This window comes from Misgurnus anguillicaudatus, chromosome 10 (assembly GCF_027580225.2).
Source record: "Misgurnus anguillicaudatus chromosome 10, ASM2758022v2, whole genome shotgun sequence".
In the NCBI taxonomy this organism is placed as follows: domain Eukaryota; kingdom Metazoa; phylum Chordata; class Actinopteri; order Cypriniformes; family Cobitidae; genus Misgurnus; species Misgurnus anguillicaudatus.
The window spans coordinates 32,943,529-32,970,875 of NC_073346.2; the positions used below are offsets into that span (position 1 = coordinate 32,943,529).

General features: G+C 37.1%; 3 protein-coding genes and 1 long non-coding RNA gene across 6 annotated transcripts; 2 read left to right on the forward strand and 2 right to left on the reverse strand.

Moving 5' to 3' along the window:
- Positions 1-2,754: 2,754 nt before the first annotated feature.
- Positions 2,755-9,865, reverse strand: LOC129448524 (uncharacterized). 2 transcript variants are annotated; one of them, XM_055210964.2, is made up of 4 exons: positions 9,643-9,865; positions 6,252-6,341; positions 4,584-5,738; positions 2,755-3,487 (listed from the first exon to the last, which is right to left on the reverse strand). In XM_055210964.2, exons 2-4 carry the CDS (start codon positions 6,289-6,291, stop codon positions 3,087-3,089), a joined length of 1,596 nt encoding a protein of 531 aa, XP_055066939.2. In that variant the 5' UTR covers positions 6,292-6,341; positions 9,643-9,865; the 3' UTR covers positions 2,755-3,086. The 2 variants fall into 2 exon arrangements, with proteins under 2 accessions (XP_055066939.2, XP_055066940.2); XM_055210965.2 differs by lacking the exon at positions 9,643-9,865 and having other exon boundaries at positions 6,252-7,542.
- Positions 9,866-10,505: 640 nt separating this feature from the next.
- LOC129448521 (single-strand DNA endonuclease ASTE1-like) lies at positions 10,506-17,328 on the forward strand. The gene is made up of 4 exons (XM_073872400.1): positions 10,506-11,914; positions 12,645-12,858; positions 13,046-13,187; positions 15,911-17,328. Exons 1-4 carry the CDS (start codon positions 10,637-10,639, stop codon positions 16,290-16,292), a joined length of 2,016 nt encoding a protein of 671 aa, XP_073728501.1. The 5' UTR covers positions 10,506-10,636; the 3' UTR covers positions 16,293-17,328.
- On the reverse strand, positions 16,133-23,929 carry LOC129448527 (uncharacterized). The gene is made up of 3 exons (XR_012371611.1): positions 23,808-23,929; positions 16,563-16,747; positions 16,133-16,269 (listed from the first exon to the last, which is right to left on the reverse strand). It is a non-coding gene; the product is annotated as an uncharacterized lncRNA (long non-coding RNA).
- On the forward strand, positions 18,172-25,454 carry LOC129448525 (single-strand DNA endonuclease ASTE1-like). Of its 2 annotated transcripts, none has more exons than XM_055210966.2 (5): positions 18,172-19,062; positions 19,498-20,785; positions 22,412-22,625; positions 22,798-22,939; positions 23,801-25,454. In XM_055210966.2, exons 2-5 carry the CDS (start codon positions 19,508-19,510, stop codon positions 24,207-24,209), a joined length of 2,043 nt encoding a protein of 680 aa, XP_055066941.2. In that variant the 5' UTR covers positions 18,172-19,062; positions 19,498-19,507; the 3' UTR covers positions 24,210-25,454. The 2 variants fall into 2 exon arrangements, with proteins under 2 accessions (XP_055066941.2, XP_055066942.2); XM_055210967.2 differs by having other exon boundaries at positions 18,172-18,893; positions 23,801-25,453.
- Positions 25,455-27,347: the final 1,893 nt, after the last annotated feature.

Here is a 27,347-nt window from a genome sequence, read left to right on the forward strand (position 1 = left end):
ATTGAATTCGGTCCTTTGATTTATTTGAAAATAATGCACACCCGCATTCCACCTGTGCATTATTTTCTTATAATTCAATGGCCCGTCGTCAATTATTCCTTACTTAAACTTCTTTATTTAAAGTTATACTTTTTTATTTTCAACCCAGTATTTGGTTTAAAAGGGACGAACTCAACCAATTGCGTTCTAATTTAACCTATCCCGCACTGTAAAAAGTGAAAAGTTGGATCAACTTAAAAAATTACTTCAACTTTTTACAGTGTGGGTTTTTTCAATCCAAAATGTGCGGTGTTTTTAACCCATTGTTGAATTAAATGTAAACATTTTCTGGATTAATTTATCCCAACTATGTGTCTGTCCCTTTTATAACCCAGCATGTCTGTGTGTATAATTATATGAAAAAGACTTTACGAATTGCCATAAACTGTAAAAGCTTTCATTTCTTGTAGAGACATGGTAGGAAGAGTTTCAGTTAAAACGGTATTTTAAACAGCCACTTATACACATGATAGACTAACTGTATGAGGATCATGCACTGCTCTTTTTGCTGCTATTCATATTTACCGATTACCTCTTGGAGGCTGAAAACCATGAATTTGGTTTTGGTTTCTTCTGTCCAGGATTTCACACCTACCCACCTTAAGTATTCAGATTTCAAACCCCCAATTTCTCCAAAGCATGGGCGAGGCTAGCCCCTTTTTAGGGATGCTTCAGCACCCCTAAAAAGGAGCTCAGCACCCCTAAAACTTGGGGCAAGAAATGTAATTATTCTAAAATGTTCGTTCGTCTTTGACCAGGTTAAATAATGTCCAAAACATACTCCGTAGTTTGTGGTTTAAAATATATAATAAGGTAGAAAATGAAAACCTCCCCGCTTAGCAAATGGTGTCATCCTCTTCTACTCTGTACCTGCATCTAGCCCGTCCGTCATTCAGCGTGAAACACGCGCAGAGTGAGAATCAGATAGTGTTGTGATGCAACTTTTTTGTTCAAATCTTACAAAATGTTTACGTTATGTTTATAATGAGCGAGTACATCACGAATCAATCTTTCAAGTCGTGTTTTTGTCTTATAATGAATCACCATGGTACACGTATAATAAGTGTTTATTTTCGGATTATTTAAGTCCGGCGGGTACCCGCGCGCTGCGGAGTAGCACAGTACCTGGGTGACTCGTCCATAGACTTAAACGGAGAGAAGTAGCGCCGGTTACAATGTTCTTCCGCAAGACGCATGCAGTGCGTCTCAGTGGGTAGTTGCATACGTGTGTCTCCGTTGTTAAAGTTTATTGTATGATTTATCGTTAATTTGAGACTTATTTTAACAATCGGGAGTCATGTAAACATGACATCACGGGCGTCTTTTCTGGTCAGTCGTCATGAAAACATGGCGTTTGGAACAGAGTGAAAACAAACTACATATCACTGTATACCACCAGTAGGCTACCGGTAAGTTATGTGTGAAAGCACTAACTGTCTGACTATCAAACTAGACAATAAATATTTTTTTAGTTTGTCACATGTAGACTAATATGAAGGTGATAACGTCTTTAACCCTTAGTGCAGGAGTCACAAGTGTTTTGTTTTAGACATATAGTAATGGTTCAATTAAAGGACTGTTAAAAGAAAAGCTGCAAATTAACAAACTATTAATAAACCTACCATATGTTGTAGGCATAAAAGTTATAAATTAGGAGATTTGTCATTTTGACAAAGGCAAACGATACACTGTATATTCACATAAAGCCATACCCACACTGCTGGTGTAGCCCACCTTTTGTCCTGAGACTTTAATATGGCATTAATGGCAAAAATGTGCTAGCTCACCATTAATTAGAAATAAAAAGGTTGGCAAAAAATGCATCTGAAAACTCACCAGATTGATGCTTTAAAATATGTAATTTTAAAAAAATTCTAACGGGGAGCATGCTCCCGGACCCTAGGGGTAATAATTTTCTCATCTTTTTCACCCCTGACCCATTTTTAATGCCTGAAAGGTCTCCAAAAAATCTTTATTTTGGGGTTAGTTGAACCAATGTTAAAATGAAAGCTATTTTACAATATACATATTATTGGTTTCTGTAGGAAAAAAGAGCGGGTGGTGGCAGCAGAGCTCATTGGGTGCTCAGCACCCCTAAAGCTCTAACTCTAGAATCGCCTCTGCTCCAAAGTCATTTTATAATTAATAAATAAATATTTTCTGTTGTGCGGTGTCAGCAAGACTTACCTGAGGCTGCCAGGTCACAGGTCTTCTCCTCTCTGAACAAAATGATCTTCATTTGTGTGTTTCCTACTCTACAGGCCCAATTTGTATTCAAAACACATTTGTGCCCCTGCAGAACTTTGCATAATGAGGTGCTGACATGAGAGTCATTATAGCCATAACACGTGTCACATAGAGTCCATACTCCAAAACATGTTGGGTTGTTTTAACCCAGCTGGCTAAAATATGGACCAACCCAATTACTGCATTTAAATTAACTTATGGTGGGTTGTTTCACAACATGGTTGGGTTAAATATGGACATTTTATACGCTCCTTTAAACCAGTGGTTGGGTTTGGCGATATTTTCCCAATCATTTACTCAACAAATCCAAAGTGCACTACTTATAAATTATGCACACGCTAGGAATGAGAGCTTAAAGTTTATTATCTAAGGATTTTATACTCATTTATTCATATATAATGGTTTTATGTTGTGTCTAAATATATTAGATTTAACAATAATGAAAATATAATGTGCTAACAATTGCATAGAAGTTTATGTTGTTTCTTTAAGTATGAACAATGTATATATTAAGTAAATAAATTATAACAAGTGTTTAGACATGTTTACATTTTTCACAGGTTATCATAGGTCAAAAACAACTCCACAGCTACCTACAGGTATGTAATTTCACATCTGTTTACTCTAGCACACAGAGTTATGGGTAGATCAATGCATCATTGAACGATATATACAAGCTACAAGTTTAAATGTCATCCTGTAACATCACTGTATTTTTTAACTGGAATTTTCAGTCATCCACTGTTGTCTTCTTCACTGATATTTTAGTAAGGGGTAGAAACTAAGAAACTTTTGTAATCTTATTTCATAGGGAAGTAATCAGGTCTGTTGTAGCAGATCGGCATGAACGTATTACAGCAGGACACACTATTCCAAGTCATATTTGAAAATATTGAAGCACACATGCCCATCGTAGGATCTCCTGGTTGTCCGCTACTCCACTGCATGTAACTGAAGTCTACACTATGGTTTCCATCCTGCCAGTACCAATCCAATGTAAACAGACTGCGTCGCAGCCCGATCCAGTACTCATTACTTTCTGCGGTTGCCAGAAAATTAGCCAGCGCCATGTGAGATATCTCAGTGGATGGAGTGGCCAGCTCGTCACTATAGGTTGAACAGTACTCGTAGGATTCGGTCCAACTCATGGGTTGAGATACGACTGTAAACGCAGCAGGGTAGAATAAACAGCCAGCGGGGTCTAAAAGCACACAAACATGGTACTCAAATCAGTACATGTGGGTGGATAAATACATTCTTTTGAAGTGTGTCATTTCTGCATCACCGTGGCAGCAAACATAATTGCTAAAATATTGTAAACATGTAGGCCTGCCCCAAACTCATTGGACTATTGGACTGTACACTTTGCCTATATTGTGTTTGCAATCAGTGCCACTAATGGTGAAGAAATGTCAAACTTCACCTTTAAATTATGATATTTTAAAGCTGCAGACCGTAAAATTTCAGTGGCGGCCGGTGACTTGTTTTTTCGAGGGCGCTCGATGTGCAGTTCATCACAAAATGTATGTAGTCCGTCATGTGTGTTGTTCTTAATTTCAAAATATGTGTTCGGTGCATCGAGTGATCCCATGTGCATCACATGTTCCGCCAAAATAAGTGCCTGCTGCAAACAGGCCCAAAGGGTTTACGATAAAAGAGACGCTTGTGTTTGTCATAATCTCATACGTAATCAGAGTTTACTGTTAAGTGAGTGTCTTGCGTGTATTTTGGGACCGTGAGCGTCTCTTTTGTCGTGGACGTTTTGGCACGTGTGCAGCAGGCACTTGTTGTGATAGAACACGTGAGGCACATGTGTCACATGACGCAACAAACACATTTGAGAACGCAAGCAACGCACATGACACTCCGAACACTTATTTTAAATTTGCGCCCCTCGGATGAGCAGTCACGAGCCGCCACTGTAACATTTGCCTCTCTATCGCCATCTCTGTTTAAAATGTAAAATTACAGGTTACTTTTTGTACTTTTCTTTTAATTTAACAGTAGTAAGGAACACGAATTGTTACCGTACATGCTCAAATACTGATTTTTCTGTATTTTTAAACAAAAAGTTAAAGATTGCAGCTTTAAAATATTAGATAATATAATAATATAATATTAAATGATTATTTGTTGGCTTAAAATAATGCAATATACAAACAAAGGTGAAGGTGTTAAAAAGGTTCTTCAGAGCAATGTCACAAAACTTGTTTGGTTTCCCAAAGAACCATTTCTTGTATTTTTAGAATCCATTTTTTTGTTTCACCATCACCAAGCATTAATAGATGTGTTTTTACCTGGATTGTCACTCAATGGTACAGCCGTGCTTCCGTACGGAGTTCCACTGGCCATCTGACGAAACGAGTACACTGCGATTTTTGAGGTAGGATGCCAAATGACGTGTCTGTCATTGAGAGACACTGACGCCACAGAATATTCAGTATCGGCAATGGTGACCCAATTATTAGATACCAGTAACTTACTGTCTATATACACATCTGACTTTAAGGCTGTTTTAGCTATCACCAACACGCTGCCATATGTCAAGCCGAAGTGCACTAGGTAGCAGGCAGAGAATAAATGTTCTGGAATGACTTCTATGATGATGCCTGGGCTGATAATCCTGAGAGAGGATGGATATGTTGTGGTGATGTGTTGGCCTCCTGACTTGATAGGATCCAGCGTACCGGCTGCTTGTGTACTGTGAGGCCAATAACAGCTTTCAGTCACATGCATCCATGTCATGTTGTTTATGTAGGGCACAACAAAATTGTTACCCCACCACCCGTCAGGACTAAGTTGGTTCACCACCATGTTGCAATGGCATTTTGTCATTTCCATACACGGGTGGGCCAGTATCACAGCCACTTTATAACTACCCCCTACTGCGATTTCTGAATCATTGAGCTGAAGCTGGAGAAAGGCCCAGGGTTGGAGTTCAACCGTCTCGCTGTGTTGTGTTTTCCGTATAATTGTGATATTATTTGTGGAACCCACCGCATTGATAACGAGCAGCCTGAAGAATTTGTATCTCTCGCTGACATATTGTGGATCTTGATAGAACGTAGAAAGAATTCCACTATAACTTAGAATGGGAATAGAATAAGTCCATCCAAGACTTCTGTAAGGCCAAAGGACATTGGTCTGCATGCTATCTCCTTTCACACTTATTGACATTACAACAATGGATCTGGAGCTGACAACTCTGACGGTCTTCAGGGATTGGTTGAGTTTAGATTCCTCAACATCCCAAGGCAGAGAAAAATTCTGGGTCTGTCCTTGAAACATTATAGTGTCGTATAAAGGGCTGCCTTGGTAGTAGACAATAACTTCTGTGTCATTATAGAGAGCTGTAACGTTGAGAGAATTTCTCGAAACATATGGATAGAAGGAGGCAACGTTATCTGGAAATGCTGTGATGAATTCGTTACCATACAACACCAATGACTGGCCTGTTCAAATAAAAAAAGTATTAATATTCTTCACATAGAGTATCACCTGCAAATTCCTGAAAAACGCTTTTATTCTGTGCTTTTCTCAATTGAAATGAAATTGGTTTCATATATTTATAGGAAGTTTTTTTCATGATCTGCCAAGGTTAAAGGAACAGTATGTAGGATTGTGGCCAAAACTGGTATTGCAATCACAAAACTTGTGGCTAAAACTGGTACTGCAATTACACAACTGGTGGCCAATACACAAAATGACAACATAAACATCAGTTGAGGGCTGCAACTCCACTTTTTAAATGACAATATCCTGGCCAGACCACTGTTGTCAGTGATAGAAGTATTTGAAATGAAAATGATTTCTTAATGTCTAGTGACATATCAGGGCCATTTTATGATTAAATGATATACATTTTTTACATACTGTTCCTTTAAATAAAAAGCAAATCGTAGATTTTCAATATGAGGTCAGATTTCTGAATCTATATATAAAGTCTATTGACTTGACATGCTTACCTTGGCCAAACATTGCCATGATCAGCAGAAGAGTAAGCATGGCTCCAATTCTTTATGACATCAATGTATATGATCAGTGAAGCTGACGATCTGTTGGAGAAAAAAGATAATCCAATGTATCCCTTCAATAGCTTTATCTAAAAAAATTGTTGGTTTTAAACCATCTGGGTTCTGACCATTTTCGGACACTGGCAGAGGTTTTGACATGCTCTTATATTTTTTGTACATATTTTACATATTTGTACATATTTTACAAGTTGGCTAATTCGTATCAATTTATACAAAGTTAATTTTGCAAAATTGTACGATTCTCATGAAAAATGAAACCGAACCCCGGCCGCGCCTAACCCCAATGTCACAGGAGTATGAATTAATAATTACTATTTTTTATATTACTAAACTCGTAAAATATGTACAAATTCTTGTGAGATGGCGTTGGTCATATCACAATGTAACAAGTGAAAAGTTGGATTAACTTACATTTTTCACCTAATGTAAAACTACAGTAAAATTTTAAGTTGAAGAAAATATTTTTACGTTACCAGTAATTTTTAAGTTGATCCAACTTTTTACAGGGCCTGGTGGACTGAGGCAGACATCACACCTTTGTATGGATATTCTTAGAGGTAGGTTTTTTTAAAATATCTGATTGCAAAGAGACGGGCCATTGTTCTTATGAACACAAAGGAAGATAATCTGAGCAATGTTTGCAACCAAACATTTCATGAGCCCCATCACTCCCATAATATATTTTTCCTGAAGTGAATGGGGCTCGTGATTGGTTACAAACATTCCTCAAAATATCTTCCTTTGTGTTCATCAGAACAAAGAAATTCATACAGGTTTGTAACAACATGAGAGGGAGAAAATTTTGTTAGAATTTTCATTTTTGGGTGAAATATCCCTTTAAGGTTTTGCCTTCTGTATAGGCTCCATCTTACACAAGGCGCAATGCAGCGCAATGCGCGACGCAATGTCTTTTGCTAGTTTCCACCCTGCGCAATTATCATTTTCACGTTTAGTGCCACGTTGTTTAAATAGCAAATGCATTTGCGCCCCCTTTTGCGCCCATGGGCGTTCTGGTTTGAAAACGAGGTGTGTTCTGGCGCATTGTTGGCGCGTTGCTATTTTGAGGAAACTAAAATAGACTACGCCATTGACCAACAAAAACCTGGTCTAAAGTCCAAAGTCAATGGCGCAATATGTTTTTTGTTATTTGAGAGCATTAGTAATATGCGCCTATAAACAGGACGACAACGCGGGTTTGCTGATCACACACATGAATGCGCAGCAGCACAAAAACGCTTTTCAAATATAAAAAGATTAAAGGATTGCATGTAAAAGATTATTATTGAGTCTCTTGGACATAAATAAGGAGTAATTATGAGACGTTAGAAGGCGAAAAAGAGCTGCTTCACCCTGTAGCCTGGTAAGTAAATAAATGCTTTGCTTTAAACAAATGCATCTGTTTTTAAATGTTTTTTAAATGCTACCCCACGGATTTATTGTATATGATGACTCTGTACCTGTGGATATGGTGAGATGAGAAACATTTTTAAGTAATGCTTAAGAAACTGACGCTGTGCTGAAACGCGTGGAGAGCCGTTTGTAAATTCTTTATCTCCTGTTTGTTACAAATAAAGTATTTTTAGAGTACAAACCTTTTCTTGCATACTTGTAAATTATTTTTTGATGATATTGGATAGTCATACATTTAAAGCAATTAAAAGCCTGCTTTTTTACTTCCATTTCAATACGTGAAAAACAACACATTTTTACCATGCATCTTAAACTGGGGATCTTGTTCCTCCGCTTAGTTTTTCAATTTACAAAGTCCGTCATCTACATAGGGATTGGCCATAGCGCAACTGGCTTTTAAAGTGGATGAGAGCTGAGACTCTCATTGGTTTATTGCACGTTACGACCAAAATACTCCCATTAGCCTACTCATTAAAAACTAGGACCAACCCTTTTCGACCAAACATTTTCACAAACCATTTTTCCCGTCGTTAAATTAGCAAAAGTGGATTCGGACACACCAATTTAGATGTTGCGCTGTGTGCGTTAGACAATGCGCTTAGATCCTATAGGGCCATAGTTTTAAAATCTAATTATGAGATTAGGAGCATCAAAGTTTGATTGTAACATTAATTTCACCTTAATTTAAAATTTTGACATTGTCTTATTTTAACCCAGTCTGCTTATTTAGTTTTCACAGACTGGGTCATGTTAAATATTCCCCATTTTTGGAAGAAAGTTCCCACAATGAAATTAGCCATAAAACAAGAATTCAAAACATTCTGTTTAGGCTAACAAATAATATAATTTTTTGGTAATGATGGATTAAGTGGTTAAATGCATCCGTTGATGTTACACTCACCCAGAAGCACAGCACTACGCCAGTAAAGATGTGGCTCAATATATTTAATAGTGTAAGTTGAAGTTCAAGACAGACTTTCTATAACCTAACATCCAACACCATGGTTAAATGTAATTTATATACTCAACAAGATCTAAATTATGCCTCAGTATGGTGAGATGTCAGAACATATTTATTACAAATATAATTAATTGCACATACATGATTATTCAATATGATTTACTGTGATGGATGGCAACACTCTTGGATGTGTTAAAAACAACACAATCAGTGTTATTTAGGGAAAACACATTAAATGCCCTGTCCCATAATACACACATCTCTGTGTTGTTATTGGAAAACACATTTTGTGTTACTTTTAACACAACTTGTATTTTATTTTAACACAAAATTAACAAAATAATAATAATAATGTGTTAAAAGCATAACACAAAAAAAGTCTTCGTGTTAACCTGCTTTTGGTTTATGGCCTGAAATAAGCTTCAGTAGTATAGGAAAAAGTGGCATAGACGATGAATCAAATTGATGGAAAAAATGTGTTTTTGTTTTCACATATGTATAATGGTTTTGGTAAACGGTATTGTTGTCCTGTAATTCACTTTCAGCTATACAGCAATTTCTTCAATGTTCAGAAAGATAACAGATACTGTGTTTAATAATTTCATGAGTAGAATGCTAAAGAAATCAAATTAATGCTTAAATAGTTCATTTTAACAAAAATGTTGCATGCTTTCAAAAAGGAAATCACTACAAAACATATTTTAATTGAATCTTAATCTTTAAGTTTTAATCTTTTAAAGTTGGTATATTTTTGTAAGTGTAACCTACACTTTTTAGGATGTTAAAAATAGTACGATAAAATGTATTTTATAATTCGGTTTAATCCTTATATATGTCACACATTAAATGACAATAAACATATTAAATGAGGCATGTCATTTACTATCAGCTGTACAATCATTTCATCATTTTTAGGCTATTTCATTAATGTATAATAATAACATATCTTACCTGACACGTAACCGCAGTCCTCTTTCTCAGTGAACCGCGTCGGATCTGCCTCATGACCTTTATATAGCCAAATATATTTGTTATTCAAAAAAAGTCCCAACCGACTTGGGTTGAGAAAACATACTGCATGAGACGACCATTTCTTTTATCAATTGCTTCCAAGTACCGACTAGGAAAAGACGAAGTCCTTTATTCAACTCTAGGCTATAATTAAATAACTATACATTTGTTTTATTTGTATATTAGAATTAAAGGTATATCCGCAATGCTTTATGTTTTCTCCATTTTGTCTCATAAACCTGATATTTTGATGGTTTAATATAGGGGCGAACCTGATATTATGTCCTCCGGAGACTTTGCTAGCATTAACTTTCCTAATTTGTAAATTCTACGTTCGATAGAATTTTCTTAGGTCATTATTTTTCCACCTCCAATTGCCATAGTTTTTTTTAAATATGAAAGTAAAGACACTTAATACAATATAGTAACTGTGATGCAAGATTACTTCCGATAAGTTAAGTCTAGGAATGCATTTTCAGATAAAATAGAAAAACATATGTTTTTTATTTAAAAGAAAACATTTGTATTCATTTGTTTAAGGCCATCTTAGAAGTTACACCAATGTTATTATAAGGCCTCCTTAAGTTTCAAATAAGCTGAAGCTTCTGGCACAAAGAATGCAGGTTTCACTTTCCTATCGGCTTATTATATAAACGCGTCTCGTCGAATCGCGCATCTAATATTGACGCAAATACAGCGTTCATTTCAGACATCAATTTCTGCAATTTTGGTAAGCTATTAAATTACAATTTTTACTTTGTAACAATGCATAAAATTAAGTAGTGCTAACAGATGTCCTGATTTATTTTCTTTTAATAGTTAATTATAATAATTAATAATATATAATATAATATAATAAGTAAAAGTGAATACTTTCATATTATTTTACATACTATTTTACATTATTAACAACAACACTTGCAGTATATTCAGTATGGGAGTCCTGGGACTGAGGAGTTACATTGAGGATCAAACAAGCTTGTTAGAGTATTTGCCATTTAGAGACAGTAAACTCATAATTGATGGATGTAACTTATACAACAAACTGTACTTTCAAAACCGGTACATTAAACTGGATATGAAGCATGGAGGAGAATATGACGCCTTTGAAGATTTGATCACAAAGTTTTTCAGCAACCTCAGAGACTGTGATATTCAGCCATACGTTGTAATCGATGGTGGGGGTGACTACACTGATAGAAAATTTCCGACCCTTAAAAAACGATCTGAGCAGACAATAATAAAGACCAATGATCTGTCTACAGGACGGAAGGGGACGTGCCTGCCACTTCTTACTAAATATGTGTTCGCCCAGACCCTTCAAAACCTCAAGGTGCCATTTGTTCAGTGTTATGAAGATGACGGGGAGATTGCTGCTTTGGCTAACCAATGGAATTGTCCAGTTCTGTCCAATGACAGCGATTTCTATATATTCGACCTCAAGGCAGGATTTTTGCCCGCTGAACATTTTTGTTGGGAAATTGTAGAAGTGAACAGAAACACAAACCAAAAATACATCAAAAGCAAACATTTTATGGTGGAAAGATTATGTGCATCTTTCAACAACATGAACAAGGATCTTCTCCCAGTTTCTGCATGCATGTTCGGATATGATTATGTGGAATTGCGAAAAATTTCGAAAAAATGCTTCAACTCTATTAGTGGTTTGCTTGAGTGGTTATCCCGGTTCCGGGAACCAGAAGAGGCCATTGATGGTTTTCTCAAGCTCATAACAGATAATAAGGAAGAACATGTTGTCCGTGAAGCTTTGTTTAAAGGCATCAAACAGTACGAGCTCACCAAAAGTTCTCTTGCCCAATTCTTTCACTCAAAAACACCGATAGCCTGTACAGGTCCACTGCAAGACCTGCCTGCGTGGATTCTGATGCACCTGCATGAAGGAAAGATGGGCTCCTTCATTATTTATGTACTGTTACTAAAAAGGGTTATGCTAAACCCTCAGGTTGAAGATTTTCAGCAACCCAGTAGCAATGAAATCTCTCGTCCCATACGACAAGTGCTTTATGGTTTAGCATTGTTGGGGAAACAACAGACGGATGACAAACTTGTGGCAGCTGCTGAAGCATCTACTGCTTCAGACAAGTGCTACGTAACAGAGTACGACAGAGAAGGATTAACTCTAACCAGTTCAGAAGTTGAAGCTATAGAGACTAAAGTTAAAGAAGGACTTCGACTGGAAACATTACCAGAGGTAATAATAGAGTACGGCAGTGATGACAAATATTTGTAGGCCAACCTGGAGGTTAGCGGGACACTGGTTCTCTCGACAAAAAGCTTAGCGCAAAAAAATAAGCTCTGTGTTTAACCAAAAGTTAAAGACATGTATACGTTTTGTCTTAATCTTCACAGAACACAACTTGCAAAATGCATTTACTAAAAAAACAAAAAGCTAACCTTAGACTACAAGCGAACTACACCACGGCCACTTGACTTCAACGTCATCACCACCAGCATTTATTCAAACTTTATTAAAATCCTTTAAAAACACATTCCCTGGTTAAGCAAATAGTCTGAGGATGAATCATTGCTGGGAATTGTGCCATGTTGCTTTGTTTTTAAAATCTTCATCTGTGACGACAAAGTCTGTAGTCCCATGTAGCAACTTGTTAGCAACGACCCTTGTAAAGACACGTGAAAGCTCTTCAAAGTCACAAGTGAGAGTATTACTGGTGTGTCTTATGTCATAGAATAAAAAAGTAATTATTTTAGGCTTATAATCAAAACTCATTCAAAAAACATTGACTTGGGAGGTTGGAACCGGAAGTGCTAAAATGCTAACTCGCATCAGGGTTTTGCCTACAAAAATACGTCATCCCTGTGGCACTCTTAAGCTTGATGTTAAAACATCTCATCTTTTCTTGAAATCTACATTTGAATATATTAATTCAAGTCTTCATTTTATTTGTGTAATGTCTCTATAGGAACCACACGCCTTGCGACTTCAGATCTTCTTGGAAACGTTGGGTGTGCCATCTGTCACTTTTAGAGGTCTCCCACTTCACCTGCAGTTCCAGGTGTTTGTGACGCGTTACTGGCTGGTAAATGCACAGCCTCAGCCAAACCTGGTGCATCTTTGGGGTCTCTTATTGGGGATGGTTTATGGACAGCTCAACGCTACAGCCAGGACACAAATGGGTAATGATGTCATAATACATCAATATCTTTCTATCTAAATATGCAGCACCTTTCAAAAGTAAAATAAAATATACATTGAAAAAGAGATTAAATGTGAAGCAAAAGATTTCTGCTAGAGTGGCAATGTCTGTTTTTGATGTCATACACATCATTTACCTCTAAACGTTTGTGATACTTTGGGGTTTAGAGACACGGCTGAAACTAAAAACTCAGGCAAATCTGGATCATGAGGTGGCTCATCTGTACAGCCAATGGCAGTCCTGTCTGTGGTGGAGTCTCTGTCTCAATCGCTTACTGTGTTGTCCACTTCCTGAACCAGAGTGTGCACGGTACAGCAGCGTTTTTTTACACATAACTTGTATTGTGTATGCTTAAAAGGAAAAAAGCACAGTTCCTCAACATTTTACTATGTTCTTACCTCAACGAATCAATGCACACATATATATTTTCACTGAATGCACTTCAACATTGCACAGCGCACCTGAATGTCTTATCATTTAGCCTAGCCCCATTCATTCCTTAGAATCCAATCAGGGATGAATTTAGAAGCCACCAAACACTTCCATGTTTTCCCTATTTCAAGACTGTTACATGAGTAGGTCTGGTGGCACGGAATAAAGCGTGGCGATTTTTTAAGTGGATATAAAAGAGAACTATTGTATGGTGGAAGAGCACTTAGTTTTCAGCACTTCGACCTCTGGCGTAGTAACATCATCACTCCTCGCTCAAACATGTCCCACATGCACTTCATGTGGATTTCGGTCTTGTGGCCTTAAATTGCGCATGCTCGCTTAGTCCACGAGTCCGTAGGGTGTCCCATCTGTCATTTTTACGCTCCAAAGTGTGCTCATCAGCGCCTCCTTTGAACCCTTGATGTTGTAATCGGCAAAGCCCGCATTGCAGAAGGCTTTGCGCATTCTACCAACCCAGAGAAAGAGAAATCAGACCAAGCAGACGACGGAAGGAAGGAGTTCACACTGATGGGCAACTTCTCAACCTATTTCCGGTGTGACGCTCGAGTCTGTCCCAAAATACAACTTCGGTGCACCTTCTTGGACTTGCGTCAAGGGTCCCTAGGGCCTGCACTACATGATGTCATCAAAGTGTGGACTCTGAGGAGGTCCACAAGTCCGGATTGTGCCATTTGGGACAGGGCCTAAGTGAGTGGGGGAGTGATAATGTTATTGCGCGACGAGGTCGAAGTGCTGTAAACTAAGTGCTCTTACGCCATACAATATAGTTCTCATTTTTTATCAGCTTAAAAAATCGCCACGTTTTGTTTTGTGCCACCATACTTACTCATCTTACTACTCATGTAACAAAGGGAGAACATGGAGGTGTTTGGTGGCTTCTGGATTCATCCCTGTTTGGATCCTAAGTAATGAATAGTGCAAAGATGAAGTACATGCATTGAAAAAGAGGTGTGTATTCATTCGTCTAAGTTGAGGTAAGAACATAGTAAAATATTGAAAAAAATGTAGTGTTTTCCTTTAAAATAGAATACTACCATACTACCAAAGCCCACTGCATAGTATACACTTTTATGGAAAAAACTATATTTGAAACAGTATGGATTATGTAAGGAAAACTTTCAATTTTGCTGGGTTGTTGCATTGCATTGAAACAACCCAGCATATGTTTATTTATTAACCCAACATGTGTTTTGTCTAATATTTACTCAGCAATGGGTTAAAAATAACCCAGCAGAATTTCAGTTGAATAATTGATGGGCCTTTGAATTATTCAAAAATAATGCACACCCAAGGAGTTAATGCAGCATGACATGAAACAGATGTGCATTATTTTCAATTATACCACGGGTCTGTTGAATGCTGCATTCTGATTGGCTGAGAAATGTTCTATGGGTGTTGATTATTTTTCTGTAAACCGCACACCTAATTTTTCAAATGTCTTAAAAATAGGCAACAGAGCCATATTTGTGGTAACCGTGGTATAAGCGGAATAATTGACTCCGGTCCTTTGAATTATTTGAAAATAATGCACACCTGCGGTGTAACGGCACTCCGCTTCGCGTCGTGCCGCATTACCACCTTGGTGTGCATTATTTTCTTATACTTCAATGGCCCGTCGTCAATTATTCCTTACATAATTCAAAGGACCAGAGTCAATTCTTCCACTTATACTACGGTTATCATAATCATTACTCTGGTGATTATTTTAAGACATTTGATTGACAGATTAGGTGTACGGTTTACAGGAACAAATCAACACACGTGTAAAATTTCATCATAATAAAGCATTCAACAGCCCTGTGGTATAAGAAATTATAAACCTTTCATAGAGTAGTAAGGTGTGTTGTTGTTAGTTGGGGAAAGTTACTTTTAAAAGTAATGCACAATATTAAGTTACTCCCAAAAACGTAACTAATTGCATTACTTAGTTACTTTTCATGGAAAGCAATGCTTACACTACTTTTTAGTTAGTTTTGCGTTACTTTTTCTTGGCTGAGACTTGAAGTGTTTTTTTATGACTGAAAAGTTCTGCATTCAGAAATTGCATATTTCATCATAAAATGTCGAGCTCGGGCCTGCCATCTCAGTTTCTAACTCAAACTGTTCCCAAACAGTGTACTCATAGAGTGCATAATGTGACTACGTTTAGTTTAATTCAGTACATAATTCTTGTGAATCGATTTAAATAAACTTAAAAAGTAACCTGCATTACTTTTTTTAAAAAGAAACTTAAATATTAATGTGTGCATATAAAAAGTAATGCGTTACTTTACTCGTTACTTCAGTAAAGTAATATTATTACGTAATGCACGTTACTTGTAATGCGTTACCCCCAACACTGGTTGTGATAATAATATATGACAGTGTTTCGGATTTTTTTTTATTTTTTAATTTTGGCAAAGGTCACTGATTTTGATGCATTCACAAATTATGTTTACTGCAAACACTAAATATATTACAATATGCAAATTTGAGAGTAATATAAACCGTTTCGAACATATCCATTAATATTCAGCTATTCAGTTTATACTACTACTACTTAATACTGTGCTATAACAGAGCATTTCTCTGATATTAAGGTTGTACCAGGGAACGTTGGTTCACCAGGCTGCTCAGGAGTTTAAGAGAGGCATCAAACCAAAGTCTCTGCTGGTGATGTGCTCTGAAGCGGAAAAGCTATTCAGACTGTTGAGAGATGCGGTTCTGAGTTTGGTAGATGAAGATGTTGTCAAAAGAATCAATACTAGGAATGATCTGTCTGCAGAAGAACTGAACTTTGAACATCTGATGCAGGAAGATATTGAGGACTATGATGATGATGATGATGGAAGACAAAAGAAGGCCAAAGATCGCAAAAAGGGCACGTCTGAATGTTCCTACACCATTCGTACCAGACACAAGGCCAAAGCACGCAATGCTGATCATCCCTCGAAGAAATCTGAAAGGAGATGCTTTGACTAAATATCTTTAAATAACACTTGTGCTAAAGGTTGTAGAGAGAATTTAAAAGTAGGATGGGGACTTTATACTCTAAAACACTTAAACATTCCTAGGGAAAACGTTGAAAGGTTTTTCATACGTGTTAAAAAATGAATACAGGTCTCACAATACGATTTACCAAAAGTGTTAGAAAATTGCTTACCTTGTGAATCCAATGTTAATATCTGCAACATTTACATTGATATGTTATTACCACTTGGCATTTTACCAATACAGTTACTTTATTGTTACCTGCTCTATGTTATTTTGTTCAAATCATCCATTGGTGGCGAGTTTGCTTATAGACTGGAAATTGAACATCTGGCTTGACCAACTCAAAACTGTGGAAATGACTACGTGTGGAGTCATTCAGGGTCCTGGGCACCACCATGTCTCAGAACCTGAAGTGGGATAATCACAGTGACACCAAATATCACCTGTAAACAATATAATAATCATATATTCATAAAACAACTTTCTATATTCTATTACTTGGAGTTTGTTGTAACACCTGCTAGAAAATATTGTTTAAACACAAATAATTCAATAAAATTCTGTCTATATACTGAAGGTGGATCTTGTTTATATATCCTCCTATAATAGATAGATATCCACACATTCATTCATCCATCCATGATCCTTTATCTAACCATCCTTCTATTATGAACATGAATGCATATAAGGGCTGCACAATTAAGACAAAAAAATCATAATTGTGAGTTATTTCCCCTGATATTGTATTAAAGGTGCAGTGTGTAAATTTTAGCGGCATCTAGTGGTGAGGTTGCAAATTGCAACCAACGGCTTAGTCCAGTGCTCACCCCCGCCACCAGACAAACATGTCATCATCGGAGACAACTTAGTAAAAAATTTGTCCGTTAAGGGCTTCTGTAGAAAAATGGCAGCACAAAATGGCAACTTCCATGTAAGGGGACCCCCGTTGTATGTAGATAAAAAGGTCTTGTTCTAAGGTAATAAACACGTAACAGTTCATTATGAAAGGTCTTTATACACCCCTGATAACATAGTTTTGTATATTATTTTGCATTTCTGTCAAGAGATCCTTTTAAAAAATTACACACTGCACCTTTAAGGGATCGGCTTATTATAATAAACGCGTCTTGTTGAATCGCGCATCTCATACTGACGCAAATACATTGTTGATTTCAGACATTAATTTCTGAAATTTTGGGAACCTCTATTCAACTTTCCAATATGTGACTTGTATTTATTTTTTAGATTTGCAAGTATTAAATTTGCCGTGTTGTTAAATGTTATCTTGCCCCAAAAAAAGATGTGTACGCACTTAGTAGCTACTCTAACTAACTGTGCATTCAATTGCGTTCCTTTGGACTGGCACCCATGACATTTGAGACCTCTTAAAAATCACAAGTATTGTATCATGGAATGCATTATTAAACTGTAAACCTTATTTAAAGTGAACTGTGCTCAAGCAAGCCGGTGAAATAATTTATTTAACTTAAAGGTTGGCTATTCAACGAGTTCACCGTTTTGAGATCCAAAGACTCAAATAAAATCAAATCGAGTCAAACAACTTTGCCAACTCAAAAATTTTATTTATTACTTCCAAACAGAGTAATTTCAATCTACACCCTTGTTTAAACAAACACTGCAGATAATTGCAACTTTTGGTGGTTGTGATGAGGTTAATGAGACTTTCCATTTCCCAGCATGCTTTGCATGAGACTATATTAAGAGAGCATTTTTTGAAATGAAGTGATATTTTATGTTGTTTTCAGTAGAGAGAAAGACTCAATAGTGTTAAACATTAATTTATCTTAAAGATTTTTTATTTTTTATTTTGTTACCTTGTGCCTGTGCTTAGGCAGTAGGTTGGATATATGTTGTTTTCATATAAACAATAATTGTGTGAAAGTCAGCGCTGAGCTTAGTCTCTTCACATACTTTTTCACGAGTCACATAATCCGTTCTGTGATTTGTGAACAAAAATGAAATGGTAAAAATAGTTTTAAGTACAGTATACAAAAATACATGATAAGCAGTGCAGTTGTTTTTAACAAGTATTTAATATATAAGTTTAGAGTTTTTAAAATGATCAAGTTCACAATGACTTTTTTGTCTTAAATAATAAATTGGCCATATGATTGGGGAAAATGCTGTGTCATCTGGGGGAGGGGGGCACTGCCCCCTAATGTCCCCCCTTGGCCATGAGCCTGCCTTTAAACAGCAACAGAATGTTTACATATTTTTATGTTGCTATGGGTGCTGTACAGTAATACAGAGAATCATTGGGTACAATAAAGCAATATCACTTGGATAGGAGTGTTATATGGCTCTATACTGGCAAGGCTGTGATTGGGTCTTTATGCTGATGTAAAGCCATATCACGGCCACAGACAACATAGTTTTGTTGGACTCATCCGCACACGGTGTCACAGTTACGCAGCTGGTCCATAGTTAACTTCTGGTCTATGCTTGTTAATCGGTCTGGCTAGTGGCTGAACTGACCTCTGGAACAAATTACTTGTGGAAATTAAAAATCCTTTGGTTTCTAAAGACGAGAGGTGACGGGGAGCGTGTAGGAAGAGTGAGACACTGCAGGTAGCTGAAAAATTTGCGATTTTAACACTATATATTCTTGAGGATGTGTGTTGGTATACTATTTAAAGTATGTACTAATAGTTGGTGGCAATAAGTGCATTATTAGGATACAAACCCTTGTTTAACAAAAACAAGCACCTGTTTTACTCGGATACACAGTACACACAATGTGAGTACACACCCGTACATTCTGTTGCAGTTCACAGTCAATAAGTAATGTCATGAAAGTTACAGTGATACATATTTATTCCTTTATTATGTGTATTGTGTGGTAACTGACTAACCATTTTATAAAAGCAATATGTTACTCAAGGCTAGTCCTGTATTGTGAATTAGTCACGGCTGAAGGGGTTGTAACTATTGTTTTAAACAAATGAATGCAGATATTAAGGCTAAATTACACACAATATTAAGTTGTTGTAATTAGCAATATAATGATGTCAGCACAGCTTAAAATGTTTCATTAAATCATTTACTTTGCAACAATGCATAAGATTAAGTAGTGCTAACAGATGTCCTGAATTATTCTTTTTTTAAATAGTAAAATTATATTAATAGTGAATACTTTCACATTATTTTACATTATTAACATCAACACTTGCAGTATATTCAGCATGGGAGTCCTGGGACTGAGGAGTTACATTGAGGATCAAACAAGCTTGTTAGAGTATTTGCCATTTAGAGACAGTAAACTCATAATTGATGGATGTAACTTATACAACAAACTGTACTTTCAAAACCGGTACATTGAACTGGATCAGATACATGGAGGAGAATATGACACCTTTGAAGATTTGATCACACAGTTTTTCAGCAACCTCAGAGACTGTGATATTCAGCCATACGTTGTAATCGATGGTGGGGGTGACTACACTGACAGAAAATTTCCGACCCTTAAAAAACGATCTGAGCAGAAAATTATAATGACCAATGAGCTGTCTACAGGACGGAAGGGGAAGTGCCTCCCACTTCTTACTAAATATGTGTTCGCCCAGACCCTTCATAAACTCAAGGTGCCATTTGTTCAGTGTTATGAAGATGACGGGGAGATTGCTGCTTTGGCTAACCAATGGAATTGTCCAGTTCTGTCCAATGACAGTGATTTCTATATATTCGACCTCACTGCAGGATTTTTGCCCGCTGAACATTTTTGTTGGAAAGATGTAGAAGTGAACAGAGACACAAACCAAAAATACATCCCAAGCAAACATTTTATGGTGGAAAGATTATGTGCATCTTTCAACAACATGAACAAGGATCTTCTCCCAGTCCTTGCATGCATGTTCGGATATGATTATGTGGAATTGCAAAAAATTGCAAAAAAATGCTTCAACTCTATTAGTGGTTTGCTTGAGTGGTTATCCCGGTTCCGGGGACCAGAAGAGGCCACTGATGGTTTTCTCAAGCTCATAACAGATAAAAAGGAAGAGCGTGTTGTCCATGAAGCTCTGCCTAAAGGCATCAAACAGTACGAGCTCACCAAAAGTTCTCTTGCCCAATTCTTCAACTCAAAAACACAGATAGCCTGCACAGGTCCACTGCAAGCCCTGCCTGCGTGGATTCTGATGCACCTGCATGAAGGAAAGATGGGCTCCTTCATTATTTATGTACTGTTACTAAAAAGGGTTATGCTAAACCCTCAGGTTGAAGATTTTCAGCAACCCAGTAGCAATGAAATCTCTCGTCCCATACGACAAGTGCTTTACGGTTTAGCATTGTTGGGGAAACAACAGACGGATGACAAACTTGTGGCAGCTGCTAAAGCATCTACTGCTTCAGACAAGTGCTACATAAGAGAGTACGACAGACAAGGATTAACTCTAACCAGTTCAGAAGTTGAAGCTATAGAGACTAAAGTAAAAGAAGGACTTCGACTGGAAACATTACCAGAGGTAATAATAGAGTACTGCAGTGATGACAAATATTTGTAGGCCAACCTGGAGGTTAGCGGGACACTGGTTCTCTCGACAAAAAGCTTAGCGCAAAAAATAAGCGCTGTGTTTAACAAAAGTTAAAGACATGTATACGTTTTGTCTTAATCATTACAGAACACAACTTGCAAAATGCATTTACTAAAAAAACAAAAAGCTAACCTTAGGCTACAAGCAAACTACACCACAGCTACTTGACTTCAATGTCATCACCACCAAGCTTCTGACAATTTTTTCAAACTTTATTAAAAACCTTTAAAAACACATTCCCTGGTTAAGCAAATAGTCTGAGAATGAATCATTGCTGGGAATTGTGCCATGTTGCTTTGTTAATAAAATCTTTATCTGTGACGACAAAGTCTGTAGTCCCATCCTACTGCGCAAAGTGATGTCGGAAAGACGTCTTTATCATGTAATTTTTGGACGTCCAAATCCGGTCCATAAAAGGGGTTGTTTTGTAACGCCAGGCGACGTCTTTTTTTTCGACGTCTTCTGCACGTCTAAATGTTTACATCCGTAGGACCGCCGTGTAAGGAAGAGACATGAAAAAAGCGAAAATTATTGTCTCCGCACTTCACCCATCTATTGCAACACCGAAACACTTCAGTCATTTCCTGCCGGCTGCAGGATTCGAACTACCGATCTCTGGGTTACAAGCAAGTCTCACTAACAACTCTATGAGAATAGGTGAGAATATTTTCATGTTAAATTGTTAGTATGGTCAGATACTTTTAAAATAACGAACTACACATTTAATTACAGATTTTTAATTGTACATTTAGATGAATTTGTATATAATTCAAGAAAGCAGAAAAAACAGTACTGTATAAATAATATAGACTATTCGTAAGTATTAATCATGTTGGTACAATAATCCTGATATTTGTAAATAAACACATTTTTATAGGCCTAATCATGTAATATAGACATAGGTATGTCATAGACTTCCAAATGACGTCCAAAGAATCACCCAGTTCAAACGTCAAATCTTGCCGTAAATATGACATCCAAATGACGTCCAAAAAATTACCCAGTTCAAACGTCAAATCTTGCCGTAAATATGACGTCCTAATGACGTCCAAAAAATTACCCAGTTCAAACGTCAAATGTTACCGTAAATATGACGTCCAAGTAGGGTCATGGTTGGACGTCCAAATAGTGGACCTAGTTTGGACGTCGAATAGATGTCCAGAATTGGTCATGGACCGACGGACCCAATATAGACATGATCTGCACGTCTATCCGACGTCCTGTGTTTAGTGGGATGTAGCAACTTGTTAGCAACGACCTTTTTAACATGAAAGCTTTAAAAGTCACAAGTGAGGGTATTACTGGTGTGTCTTATGTCATAGAATAAAAAAGTAATTATTTTAGGCTTATAATCAAAACTCATTCAAAAAAACATTGACTTGGGAGGTTGGAATCTGAAGTGCTAAAATGCTAACTTGCATCCGGGTTTGGCCTACAAAAATACGTCATCCCTGTGGCACTCTTAAGCTTGATGTTAAAACATCTTATCTTTTCTTGAAATCTACATTTGAATATATTAATTCAAGTCTTCATTTTATTTGTGTAATGTCTCTATAGGAACCACACGCCTTGCGACTTCAGATCTTCTTGGAAACGTTGGGTGTGCCATCTGTCACTTTTAGAGGTCTCCCACTTCACCTGCAGTTCCAGGTGTTTGTGACGCGTTACTGGCTGGTAAATGCACAGCCTCAGCCGAACCTGGTGCATCTTTGGGGTCTCTTACTGGGGATGGTTTATGGACAGCTCAACGCTACAGCCAGGACACAAATAGGTAATGATGTCATAATACATCAATATCTTTCTATCTAAATATGCTGCACCTTTCAAAAGTAAAATAAAATATACATTGAAACAGAGATTAAATGTGAAGCAAAAGATTTCTGCTAGAGTGGTGATGTCTGTTTTTAGATAGCTCTAAACGTTTGTGATACTTTGGGGTTTAGAGGAACGGCTGGAACTAAAAACTCAAGCAAATCTGGATCATGAGGTGGCTCATCTGTACAGCCAATGGCAGTCCTGTCTGTGGTGGAGTCTCTGTCTCAATCGCTTACTGTGTTGTCCACTTCCTGAACCAGAGTGTGCACGGTACAGCAGCGTTTCTTTTCACACCACAGTTTTTCAATATTTTACTATGTTCTTACCTCAACTTAGACAAATGTATACATACATTTTTTCAATGCGTGCACTTCATCTTTGCACAGCGCATCATGACTGTGTTAGCATTTAGTCTAGCATTCCTTAGGATCCAAACTGGGATGTATTTAGAAGCCACCAAACACTTCCATGTTTTCTCTATTTAAAGACTGTTACATGAGTAATTACAAGAGTAAGTATGGTGGCAAAAATAAAATGATTTTTAAGTGGATAAAAAATGAGAACTATATTGTATGGCGGAAGAGCACTTAGTTTGCAGTACTTCGACCTCTGGCACAGTAACATCGCCATGGAAGCGTTTGGTGGCTTCTAAATTCAGGTGTTGATTATTTTTCAATAAAGGCACACCTAACCTTTAAAATGTCTTTAAAATAGGCATCAAAGCAATCTTTTTGGTAACCGTGGTATAACCTGAATAATTGAGTCCTTCGAATTGTTCGAAAATAATGCACACGCAGTATAATGGCACTCCGCTTCGCATCATGCCGCATAACCACCTTGGGTGTGCATTATTTTCTTATAATTCAACGGCCCGTCATCAATTATACCTTAAATAAACCTTTCATACAGTAGTATGATGTGTTGTTATAATAATGTATAATAGTGCTTCAAATTTTTTTAATTTTGGCAAATGTAGGTCACTGATTTTGATGCATTCACTAATATGTTTACTGCAAAAACGAAACATTACAAAATGCAAATTTGAGAGTAATGTAAAGTGTACCATTTTGAACATATCCATAAATATTCAGTTATTCACTTTATACTACTACTAAATACTGTGATATTTAGGTTGTACCAGGGAACGTTGGTTCACCAGGCTGCTCAGGAGTTCAAGAGAGGCATCAAACCAGAGTCTCTGCTGGCGATGGGCTCCGAAGCTGAGAACCTATTTAGACTGTTGAGAGATGCGGTTCTGAGTTTGGTGGATGAAGATGTTGTCAGAATTATTAGTACCAGATACAGGAACAGACCTGTTGACAACAGATGCAATGAACTTAACTTTGAACATCTGATGCAGGAAGATATTGAGGACTATGATGATGATGACTTTGATGATCATGATAGAAGACAAAAGAAGGCCAAAGATCGCAAAAAGGGCACGTCTGAATGTTCCTACACCATTCGTACCAGACACAAGGCCAAAGCACGCAATGCTGATCATCCCTCGAAGAAATCTGAAAGGAGATGCTTTGACTAAATATCTTTAAATAACACTTGTGCTAAAGGTTGTAGAGAGAATTTAAAAGTAGGATGGGGACTTTATACTCTTAACAACACTATTGCCAAAAGTGTGAGAAAACTGCTTACCTTGTGAATCCAATGTTAATATCTGCAACATTTACCCTGACATGTTAATACCGCTTGACACTTTACCAATACAGTTACTTTATTGTTACCTGCTCTACGTTCTTTTGTTCAAATCATCCATTGGTGGCGAGTTTGCTTATAGACTGGAGGTTGAACATCTGGCTGAACCCACTCAAAACTGTGGAAATGACTACGTGTGGAGTCATTCAGGTTCCTGGGCACCACCATCTCTCAGAACCTGAAGTGGGATAATCACAGTGACACCAAATATCACCTGTAAACAATATAATAATCATATATTCATAAAACAACTTTCTATATTCTATTACTTGGAGTTTGTTGTAACACCTGCTAGAAAATATTGTTTAAACACAAATAATTCAATAAAATTCTGTCTATATACTGAAGGTGGATATTGTTTATATATCCTCCTATAATAGATAGATATCCGCACATGCATTCATCCATCCATGATCCTAGGAGTTGTTGATATGTTTTTAAATTGTGTCATGGTTTAGGTAACAAGACGGTGATTAAAATAATACAAATTTGGATTTGGTGACTTACACACCCAAATTAGAAATGTCAAAAAACATAAGATGAAGAAATTTACTTCCTTGCTTCCATATCACTCTCTGTTTAATATCGTAAACAAAACACATCAAAAGTTTCACAAATTCACAGGAGATTAAGAGAAAAAAGCACAGATTGCTCGGTCCTGTATACTGTAAATATGTAAAGTACCCGTGTTACAATTAACCCGATGTTCATGAGTTTACACGTAGGCCTACATGAAATCGCAATTAAATAATTCGTTTATATTAATTTAAGCATATTTTGCTTGGAATTTGGCCCGAACCCTGAGTACTCCCCATCCTTTTTAATCACTGGGAAAACAACCCAGGCTAAAGTGATGTGATGGGGTGGTGGAGGGATGCTGTGAAACTTGTCGCAGGATAGAGGTGAGAGACGGCTTAATATACCAGCTTCCTCTTGCATTGATTGGTTGAATCCCTGAACGTGCACCTCCCGAACTTTATTCAAATAAAATTTCATTTAGTTTGTGCCCCGCTTACCCTAATTTATGTTTTCTGGAAACTAAAACCAACAATCTTCTGGGCTGCTAGTACAATGCACATTTAAAGGAATACGCCCACATTTTGGGAATTTAGCTTATCCACCGTATCCCCAGAGTTAGATAAGTCCATACATACCTTTCTCATCTCTGTGCCTGCTGTAACTCTGTCTGACGCAGCCCCAGCTAGCTTAGCTTAGCACAAAGACTGGAAGTGAATGGCTCCAGCTAGCATAATAAGTGACAAAGAAATGCAAACATTTACCTATTTATGTGTTGTGATTTGTATAGTCACACCATGTACAAATATAAAGCTCATATGAGACAACCATCTTTTAACCGTCTACATACTGGGAACTATATTCTCAGAAGGCGAAGCACTGCTACTTGGGTGAAGTGATTTGCGCACAACTCTGACCGAACTCTCTGCTCCTCACCAGGGGGCTTCTAGGGTGCTGCGAGGAAAATTCCCAAAATGTGGGCGTGTTGCTTTAAGGTTAAGGTTTTACATAAACAATTGTGTACTTTTCATCAATCATGACATTTCATTAAATCAAAGTATTATAGCATGACTTAAAATCATTTGGCCTATAGTATAAGCAGAGGTGGGTAGTAACGTGATACATGTACTACGTATACATTTACTTGAGCAAGATTTTGGAATATATGTAGCCTATAGGCGTACTCTTAGAGTAAATTTAAAAGTGCTTACTTTTACTTTAGATTATTTAAAAATACATGTAGCCTACTTTTACACTGTGTGACGTTCCTTCGTTACTTTATGACGAAATGTGTAGTTCATTCCAAAACTAAAGGTTGAAGATTGTGAACAAACTTTGATGTTGGCTTGACCTTGACCGGACCATGATCTGACTCATTAGTGTTGCTCTCTCTCATCAGACCTGGCAAAGTAGGTGGGAATTTTGACAATTTGATCATCCATTTTATGAATTCCATAAGTACAATCCCTTGCCAACAGAAATACTCCCGCTTGCCAGTATGAATTATATAATAATACACAATTGACCATAGTAGGGTAAACACACTCTATAGACCATTTTGCAGGATTTAAACAACACTGGTCCAGAAGCACTTCCTGTTTTAGTTTTTTAAAACTTAACAAAATATTAATATTAATTCATATTAAAACAAAATACAACCAATAGAAAATTTTGAACTGAATCAAAATGTAAAATAAATGTGAACTAAAAAATTAAACAACAAGAAGTGCTTGTGGACCAGTGTCGTTTACATCTTGCGAAATGGTGTATAGGGCAATTTCAGGCAGCATTTGCACCCCCGGGGTACAAGTTTGGTGGATGTAGCTTGAAAGCTCTAGTACAACAGTTTCAGTAAAAAGAAAAAGAAGAATATAGTTTAAAAGCTATAAAAATAGCTTTGCTTTGTCAAGCCAACATAATTAGCGCTGGGACATTCGCGAATGAATGACTCTTTTGAGTCGATTCTTTACAAAGCATGCAAATAAATGAATCCTTTGAGTCGATTCGTTACAACGCATGTATTAAACACCGGGCCAAATCTTGTGAATTGGTTCACGAATCAGTTTGAATGCTTTGTTCAATTCGCTACACAACCCCAGTAGACTGATACGCTTTCTCACTCATATAAAAAAACTTTTAAAGCACAACTGCAACTGAAAATGCATCTACAACCTATTAACGGAAACCAAAACTGCAAACGTGTCCTGTTGATGGCACGACATACTGTATGTGCGCAAACTGTCAGACATAGATTAAATCTTTGACAGAGTGACACACACTTCTAGAAATGTGGACTTGAAGCACAGAAGGAGGGAAGTCTATCGATGATTAGCGTCTGATTATCTTTATACTGTACTGTATGTTCAGAGTGCTTCTTACAACACTCTCACAATACTCTGAGTTCAGTTAACTTAACTTTCATTGTGAATGCAAAACTCTTGCCATTGAATAC

What these genes read in the sequence shown, in the direction of transcription:
- LOC129448524 (XM_055210964.2), bottom strand. Translation starts at nt 6,291, where the DNA reads ATGCTTACTCTTCTGCTGATCATGGCAATGTTTGGCCAAG. An exon ending in CATGGCAATGTTTGGCCAAG is followed by an intron (nt 5,739 to 6,251) that starts GTAAGCATGTCA and finishes TTATTTGAACAG; the next exon opens with GCCAGTCATTGGTGTTGTAT. An exon ending in ACCATTGAGTGACAATCCAG is followed by an intron (nt 3,488 to 4,583) that starts GTAAAAACACAT and finishes GTGTGCTTTTAG; the next exon opens with ACCCCGCTGGCTGTTTATTC.
- LOC129448521 (XM_073872400.1), top strand. Translation starts at nt 10,637, where the DNA reads ATGGGAGTCCTGGGACTGAGGAGTTACATTGAGGATCAAACAAGCTTG. An exon ending in GACTGGAAACATTACCAGAG is followed by an intron (nt 11,915 to 12,644) that starts GTAATAATAGAG and finishes ATGTCTCTATAG; the next exon opens with GAACCACACGCCTTGCGACT. An exon ending in CCTGAACCAGAGTGTGCACG is followed by an intron (nt 13,188 to 15,910) that starts GTACAGCAGCGT and finishes TCTGATATTAAG; the next exon opens with GTTGTACCAGGGAACGTTGG.
- LOC129448525 (XM_055210966.2), top strand. Translation starts at nt 19,508, where the DNA reads ATGGGAGTCCTGGGACTGAGGAGTTACATTGAGGATCAAACAAGCTTG. An exon ending in TACAGCCAGGACACAAATAG is followed by an intron (nt 22,626 to 22,797) that starts GTAATGATGTCA and finishes TTTGGGGTTTAG; the next exon opens with AGGAACGGCTGGAACTAAAA. An exon ending in CCTGAACCAGAGTGTGCACG is followed by an intron (nt 22,940 to 23,800) that starts GTACAGCAGCGT and finishes TGTGATATTTAG; the next exon opens with GTTGTACCAGGGAACGTTGG.